This window comes from Macrobrachium nipponense, chromosome 6 (assembly GCF_015104395.2).
Source record: "Macrobrachium nipponense isolate FS-2020 chromosome 6, ASM1510439v2, whole genome shotgun sequence".
Lineage (NCBI taxonomy): Eukaryota > Metazoa > Arthropoda > Malacostraca > Decapoda > Palaemonidae > Macrobrachium > Macrobrachium nipponense.
This window is the reverse complement of record NC_061108.1, coordinates 125,398,203-125,407,082: the sequence shown is the minus strand read 5'-3', so window position 1 is coordinate 125,407,082 and position 8,880 is coordinate 125,398,203. Positions and strand designations below refer to the sequence as shown.

Below are 8,880 nucleotides of genomic sequence, written 5' to 3'. Positions count from 1 at the left end.
GAGTTGCTCCTCCAAAAGGTGGAATCAAGGATGTCCTTGATTACCATATTCTTTTGGAATGCTAGCGAGGTTGAAACAGCTCTAACTTCATGAGCGTTCACTCGCAGGAGGCTCAAATCATTCCTTCTGGCAAGATGAATGAAACCTCCTTAATAATGTATAAGTTATATACATGAGCTCAGATATATGAGCGTTCACTCGAGGATCAAATCACTCTTCTGGCAAGATAAGACCGCCTTGAATATACATGATGTATACATGAGCGGTCACTCGCAGGAGCTCAAATCACCTTCTGGCAAGATGAATGACCTCCTAATAAGTATACATGATGTAATACCTGAAGTCAACGCAGGAGGTCAAACACTTTCGGCAAGATGATGAAAGCCTGAATAATGTATAGATATATACATGAGCGTTCTCGCAGGAGGCTCAAATCACTCTTCTGGCAAGATGAATGAGCCTCCTTAAATGTCCCTTAGAAAAAGAGCCAGTGCATTCTTCTAAAAGGGAAAAAATGTGGTCTCTTTACTCTTTCATCCTCTCGTGACGAGAGAGAGGACATGAAGCGTCCTCTTCTCTAAAGCTTCTTTAAGGGGCGCGAGTCCTTCCGAGAGCTCCAACCCCTGTGTGGGGAGGACGCCTCGGAGGACGAGAAGCAATCCTTCAAGATTCGTGCCCGTGCTCGATCTTCGGCAGCCTGGGAAGCGACAACAGGACCTGCCGAAAGGAAGCCAGATCAGCATGAAAAACCCGTAACCCTCCTTCGGCTTTTGACATGCCCTCTCCCTGGTTTCCTGGGAGTCCGACAGAGGTCTAGGCCTAGAGGCGTTATGGGGGCCGATTCTGACGTTCCCCCCTAACGAGAGAGAGGACGTGAAGCGTCCTCTTCTCTAAAGCTTCTTAGAGTGCGCGAGTCCTTCCGAGAGCTCCAACCCTTGCGCGGGGAGGACGCCTCGGAGGACGAGAAGCAATCCTTCAAGATTCGTGCACGTGCACGATCTTTAAGCAGCCTGGGAAGCGTCAACAGGTTTCTGCCGAAGGGACGCCAGATCGGTGGGGAGCCCCCGTAACCCTTTCTTGCGGCTTTCGACATGCCCTCTCCCTGAGTCCTGGGAGTCCGACAGAGGTCCAGGCCTAGAGGCATTATGGGGCCGATCTGACGCCCCCTCCACAACACAAGGGACACTACATTCACAACACTGAATGGAGAGCGAGCACTTTGTAGTCTAAGATTACTTGATGTAATCCTCTAGCAGACACTTCTTCTAGGCCCGTAAGCCATACCACAGGGTTAGGCAAAATAAAATCTACAGGAGGTTAGAAGGTTCATTATTTCTAACTTCTGTTTACTGTGGAGGAAAACTCCTGATTCTAACACGCTCTAAAATGCGTACATGAATCCTCCTTCTTCCGTAATCAGTCACACCTTACACTAATTACATTGAACTTATGCCAAGAAAACATGTAAACGTCATCTATACTAAGCGAGTGTCTACCGAATTTCGGTAGCCTCACCTTACCATGCAGACAACAAAGTCTGAAACTAGGCTAACTAGCTTCAGACATCAAATGCAATGAAAAAATTTACGCTAGCGTATGCCTAGCCACAAATCCAAGTTAATAATCGAAATAACAATTAGGATACTTAAGCGGCTAATGAAGTTTTCAAAATCCTAGGCGGAGGTCTGTAAACAGTTGTTTACCGACCGGCGACAGAAAAAATATGAATAGAAAATGGAATAGTTCCTGATATCCGCTCCCACGGCGGGAATGGGTACTACCACCTGGCCGCCCCACTGCGTGTCCGCGAATTTTTAAATTCTGTCGGACTTCGGAGAATACAGCTATATATATCTGTCAGGTAAGTTTCATGAACAAAATCCATTACACTGGTGCCAATAAAATACTTTACATTGGTGGCCTACGGTTTAATAAAGGACGAAGAATAAAGCTTTTCTTACAATATCTCATCCTCTGTTAATCTAAAAAACAATGACAATATTAAATACTCACTGCATGCGCTCTCTCTCCTCCTCTTCCTGTTCTCTTTTAGTCTTGCCTTCACGTCTGCGATCCAATTTATTTCCAGGTGGCTGTGGAGTTGCAGGCTTGGGCAACAGAATGTCCCCACTGTCACCAACATCAACATCATCTGGTTCCCTTCCTGGAGTCAATTCATGCCCTGAGTCAAAAAATACATCATAAATATGAAGCTAAATACTATTCAATAATCTATGCCATTAACAAAGTTCCAAAACATGTAGTCCCATCATCCTCAACAGTGACTCCCAAAACTTTGAAGCCAGTTAAGAGTACCAAATGCCTAGTATGATTTTCATTAACTTCTATTTCATTTTAGCAACCAAATTTTTTTTAAAGCTGGTGATAAATTAAAAAAATAACCCCCACTTAGTTTGAAAATAGTCACAGTAATTCTCTTCATTATTAGTCGTTATGGTTTCAATTTCTTAGTGTTCCATATGTTCATGCCTAACTCATTACCTTGGGTAAACTTTGTGTCTGGAGTTGACAAGTTCATTAGTTGCTGGGTATCTACAGATCAGTTGTGTCAGGGAAGCGACCTTTCTGTAATACCTTACATATTTGTTTTCCCATTTTCATGTGCTCTTCTTGGAAAAAATTCATTTTTCCTCTAATGACCTACTTTAATCTCATTTACCATCTTCAATTGTAAGATAACTTTTTTAAACAACTGTTTCACCAATATCTATTCAAATTAAAAAAAGCTCCAGATACCCCACAAGATCTCTTCCTACTCTAGCACTAGCAGAGCTTTCCTAAAAATACCATGGTTCTTTTTGCTAGAAGCATCTCTCACCCTTTTCCTTCAACTTCCAGGATTTGACTCTCAATTAGAAGTTCTTTTGATTTTGTTATTCTTGGTGGAGTGTCAGGTCAAGATTTCTGGTTATATAACACTGCTTTCCTAGAAAGACGGGTTTTTTAAAAAATAAATTCAAGGGTCTGCTGGTTTGATGTCTTCACCGTTCTACTTCTAGAATTGTCCCTGCAATCCCCTGGAGGAGTTCCATCTTCCTTCAGGCTCCCAATACTCAGTATTACCAATAATTTTTTTCTTTTTAAAAATTGATTGATTCTTCCTTTTGTAAAATTGATGGAGGGGCTAAATATAGCAGGATATACTACTTAGTCCCTGCTTGATTCAGAAACCTCAACCATGGGATTTTCTTTTATGCTCTGCCATCTTTCAATTTCCTCCTTTACAAATGATCAGGTGAAAAAAGCAATCATTCCCTTTTTGCAGTCCACTTGCTGAAGTTGGTCTAAGCTCTTTCTATTCATACTACCAAGGCTATATGGAATCTGGAGGCTGCTTCCTGACGACTTTACCATAAGATGCCATCTTTCCATTGAATAAAGCCTTTTAGAAGAAAGGAACCAGCCCTTTCCCACTTTCTTCTGTCAAAATCCAAGTAAGTATTGAGCTTCATAAAACTAAGCCTTAATCTATATCTATTTTTTGTCCTCCTTGAGAAATGATTTTCCTAAACATCAGTTACTTATTGAACAAATAAGAGGTTTGGTTCTCCTACAATCTCCAGTCCTCCTTCCATGAGCAGTCACAATAAAAAATTAACTATGGAGTCTCCCTGCAAGAGGATTACTTTCAGTATCTTTGCCTTGCCTCACCTCAAGTTGCAAGTCTAACAATGCAACTTTGGTTGCAGTTCATTCAGCTACCTTGAAATTCTCTCCCATCTTCTCTTAAGGGTAGATCTGACAAAAACTATAAATTTCTGGCAAGTATTGTGCTACAGTCACCTGATATTTGCAAATTGGGTATCAACACCATGGCATTTGGAGGACGGTTAAACATGTTCATCCTGCTTGTTCCGCATATGAACAAACAAGAACCGAGAAATAAAATTTCTTCAACCCTCCTTTCTTTTAAATAAAGACCCTCAGATATCTGACTAAATAATCTTTTGTTTGCTGGTAAAGCTGCAAATTGACAAGGGATAATAATATGAACACTCCAAACATCACCAATACAAACCTGGTGTGCTATCCTGCCCTGGCGTTGAATTGTCTCTCCCTGGTGTTGTGCTATCTCGTCCTGAATTTGGTGTTGTACCTTTAATAATAAAATAATATAATCATATAAAAAAATAATGCTGCTGTAATTAATATGCCTTATAATCATATTGTCTCCTAAGAATTAAAATCAATCACACATACAAAAGTAACACTGTACATACCTGCATATATTAGCTGATCACAATCTCATTTATCACATATATGAATAGTGCAGTAGTGTGGTCTTATTATTCATAGGATCACCATATCTTCTGAACAGAAAAGAAGGGTCTAATATACTCATGCCATCTAAACTTTCAATCATCTACTAACTAGAAACATTACTGTTCAGGGTTGTGCAGTGTTATCAACTGGTTTGCCATTATTCTATATGAGTTTTCTTCAGTACATACTTCCTTGTGCTTGTTACTAGTTTAATTTTCTATTTAAACATTTTTCCACTTTGGTGATTGTGTACATGATAAAAAAGGTATACGTACTTTATATTTTTGCACAATGGTGTCTTATGCTAGCTGGCACCATAGTCGGTAAGTGTTACTGTCAGAGGGATTTTAATCACATTAGCGAGTAATATCTGTTTGCCTTATGATTCTCTTTTCTTGCTGGGGCAAATCAAAGACTAATCCTTTGAGATTCTGATGACAATCTTAACTGTTAAACATTTTTCAGTCACTGATATTTTGATGATTACAGTCATCATTGAAAGATGTTTCTCTAAAAAATTTTCAACAATTCATAAAAGTGAAAAAAAAAAATTGAATATGGCATACATAGATGCTTGTTATTACCATGGAGACTGGTATATATTCTGATTTATAGCAATCTTTTTTTTTTAAGCGACAAACAATTATTCTGCTTGGCAAACTTACGCCACTCAAGTACAGTACTTTTCCATTTTTTCTGTGTCATATGTGGCTAAAATAATAATGTAATGAACTTCATACTTTCGGAAGGGCAATTCTTCATATTTTTATAGTCTTTTCTCCAATCTTTTGTTTATAAATACATAATGAACATTTTTTCATTACAACTAATTTTACTGTGATATAAATTTTTTTTTTATTTTGGGGATCTTTAACTATACCATGATAAAGATATACTCTTTAGCTTTACAAAGACACCAAATTCATTAACGTAGAAGGGAGTACGTAATATGTTAATCAGATCGATAAAAGAAAATTACTGCTATGCATTTTTGGTCAACCAGTTAAGGTGAGTGTTGTGATGTTGACAGATTTTGACCCACCCAAATCTTCCAAGTGTTAACTGTCCAAAGTTCATTCATTCATTCTGCTAATGAAAAGATAGTTTTTGTAACAGTATGTGTACAGGATAGTAATGTGTGCCTATTTATCAATGGATGCTGCTTGGGTGTAGCAAACTGCATATTGAAGGGCAGCCTCTGAGATGGTGGCAGTGCAAAACTCTACATGGGAAGGAGGGGGTTGTGGCATTCGCATTTGTTGTCATGATTGGATGAGGAGAGAGAGAGAGAGAGAGAGAGAGAGAGAGAGAGAGAGAGAGAGAGAGAGAGAGAGAGAGAGAGAGTCATGAACTCATCCTCAGGTATTACATTATGCAGGAAGTAACTTTTTTTAGGTGACTGAGGGATGGATGAGGATTTCATCCTTTATGTTCATTGTCAGTTGTATCAACAGCCTTCAAGAGTTGTAGCATCAGTCAAAATTACAAATGACAGTGAACACAAAGAATGGAATTCTCACCTTTTTTCCATCACCTACAGAAATCATCCTTTCCAAGGCATGACCCCTGAGAACAGAAACATAACACTCTCTCTCTCTCTCTCTCTCTCTCTCTCTCTCTCATGATGATGTAAAAACAGAAAACACACATGCAATTGTACCTAATAAAACACTTCCTAACTTTATACTTTACCAATAATTGAAATAACTGAAAATAAAAAACCTATGAGAACTAAATGCAGTGATAAATTCTGTCTAAATTCCAAAAACTTAAAACTTTACCTCCATGTTCTGGTGTTGCCAACAGCTGAGCAAGAGGGTCACTTGCAATTGGAGTTGTTTGAGAGTCACTGATATCTCGCGAGTCTGTGTTATCTACGTCAGAAAAATCAGAGCCATGACTCTCTGACATGCTAAGTGATCGGTTTCTGACATCCCCAGCTCCACTTTCTGCATCCGAGTAATCTTCAGTATCAGTTATATCCATGCTTCTGCAAACAGTATCAAGGTAAATAAATAATATATTGGTACAGTATATAGAATGAGAAACATCAAAATGTAAAATTCCCAATAAACTGGAGCATTTGCTACCATAAATAGTTTATACTTTGCACAAATAGGGTAAAGATACAACTGCATCAGTACAGTAGAACGCCCGTATTTGTGGAGGATGTGTACCAGACCTCCCTACGAATAGCTAGAATCCACGAATACTTAGAGCCCCCTATAAAAAAGCTTAAAACTGCCTATTTTGTAAGTCCAAACTCAAGAAAAACCCACTAAAAATGCTAATAACCAGATTTTATATAGTTTTATTATAGAAAGTGCATTTAATCATGAAATTGATTTGAGAATATTTCTCATAGAAAAATACCACAAATACGCGAATTTCCCACAAATAATGGGTAGATAAGTTTATAGAGAAATCTGTGAGTACTTGAGCCCGCGCATGCCGATAATGCGAATACAGGGGGTTCACTGTACATTCCCATCACTTTATGTTAGCCTAATCTGCATTAGCAGCAATCTTAAGTCATCCTTTCTGTCTTTCTGAGTATTCTGTTCATTTGAGTCACTGCATCTTCCAGTGGAGGAAAATGGGCATTGTCCATTTCTTCTGTGCCTGAATCACACTTACCTATAGCCTCGTTTCTCCATTTATTATTCCTCTGTCTACGATTAACAAAAATTAAATAGCTAAGCATAGGCTACTGCACCAGCTGTCGTTCCATCCATAGGCAGACACTGACAGTGTTGGCTAAAGAAATTTCTGCTAAAACACAGCCAATTAGGTAGTTCCCAAAATACGGTAATAAAATGGAGTATATGTAGCTGGAATATGTAGCTAACTAGTTATAAACACCTACTAAAATAGGAATAAATGCAATACAGGGTCAGGGCTACAAAAAGCCTTGTAGGCATTTCTGTAGTAAGCACTCCAGAGGGAATTGCTATGACCTTATACCTAATTTTACCTTAACCTAACCTCAGAAGCCATGCCCATACCTGGTCCCCAAAAAAGTTGTGATCCCTCAGTCTATATTAGCTATATGCTCGTAAAATAACGCAAATTAATTCATGCTGATACAATATATTAAGTAGCCTAAGTCGGACTAACAATGACAAATAGGTAGCTAGATCTAGGCAGTAGCCTATTACCAGTATGCGTAAGATAGCCTGGACTCCAGACAAGCCTAAAAACGAGGAGGAATGGGCTTGATGGACCAAACAGCGGGCTTAAGATAAAGGTATCTGCTTGATGGACCAAATAAGGGAAGCCTGTGAGCACCCAAAATAGGTAGTATTAATCATGACACTTGTGACGGCAACACGACAGAAGCCTACGTCTGCTAGGACGCAGCTCTGGTTGGCCTGACAGCAGTTTTATAGAAACTCCTTTTTTATCTCTTCCTTTCCTGAAAAACTACAGATGTTCCATCTTTATAATACTGCTTATGTTTAAAATATTTTAATATACCTTGGTTGGCCCGTTCAACGATCTGAAGTTCAGATATTTTTAATTTTCAAGCCTTCAGGGATTAAGAGTATCGGTAGTAGTAGTAGTAGCGGAACTTGGTGTATTTACATCAGCTCTTCGGGCTTCGGTTTTGTTGCTTCCTCCTCTTGTAATTTCTTGGTTCTTCAACACTCTCTCCACAAATTTCCCTCTTTTGATTATGTATGTTATTTAATACTTTGTATTGGTTTATGATGCTGTTTGTAAAGTTTATTCGATTGCTTATTCCGCTCTTGTGTTTTAACTGTATAACAATATAACACATTTACAAGTTTCATTCCATTCTGGTAAGATTTTATTTTTTTCGATAAGGACGCTCACTGGCAAATGAAAAAATCATGCTTTTATGATATATATAATATATATATATATATATATATATATATAATATATATATATATATATATATATATATATATATAATCTTATTTGCATTATCCAAGAGTTCATTCGGTGGGCATATCAATGTCGGAAGCTTCAGAGAACCTAGAGGTTTTAATTTCTTCATTTTTTCATTCTGAATTGTTTCATTTTGGTTCCCTGTAAAAGACACATTACAAACTCGAAAACTTCCTCGATATTTTCAGTGGGCTGTAAATCGTTTAGAAGTAGTTCATGAACATCTGTGTTAAAATCCCCGGATCAAGTAACTCCAGCATACTCTTGCGTTCATCCATCATTTCTAATGGATCATTTATAAAAGAACATAATCATACAAAGTCTTTGTGGAACGTAATCTTCATAAGCTGACTGACTAATCGGCAAGGCATTTACCTTTTTCAAATGAAAATTTGATTAATAAGAAATTGCATATTCTATCACTTTTTATCAGTATTATCTACTGTTCGATCTTTGCTTTTGTGATATATAGTTCCCTCTTTTTCATTTAGCAATTATAACGTATTTTTCCCCTCTTTTGTCTCAGTCTAATAGTAAGGACTCATGACTATCACATTCACTTTTATTCACCGGAATACAAGCATTCAAAAGACTTAGACAGTCTGCTCTTAAAAGATCTAAGTTACCAAGACTGCAGGGAATATGTATATGTATTTTATTTTCAAGAATACTGTGTTGATA

At 38.0% G+C, this 8,880-nt stretch overlaps 1 protein-coding gene across 1 annotated transcript in view; it reads right to left on the bottom strand.

Moving 5' to 3' along the window:
• The window catches only part of LOC135216135 (transcription initiation factor TFIID subunit 11-like), a 76,713-nt gene extending 68,812 nt beyond the window's left edge, over positions 1-7,901 (bottom strand). The window contains exons 1-4 of the mRNA XM_064251216.1: positions 7,762-7,901; positions 6,066-6,274; positions 4,040-4,117; positions 2,014-2,182 (exon numbers count right to left, since the gene is read on the bottom strand). Of these exons, the coding sequence (XP_064107286.1) occupies positions 2,014-2,182; positions 4,040-4,117; positions 6,066-6,270 (452 nt within the window). The 5' untranslated portion in view covers positions 6,271-6,274; positions 7,762-7,901. The remainder of the gene's footprint in view (positions 1-2,013; positions 2,183-4,039; positions 4,118-6,065; positions 6,275-7,761) is intronic.
• Between the last annotated feature and the right edge of the window lie 979 nt (positions 7,902-8,880).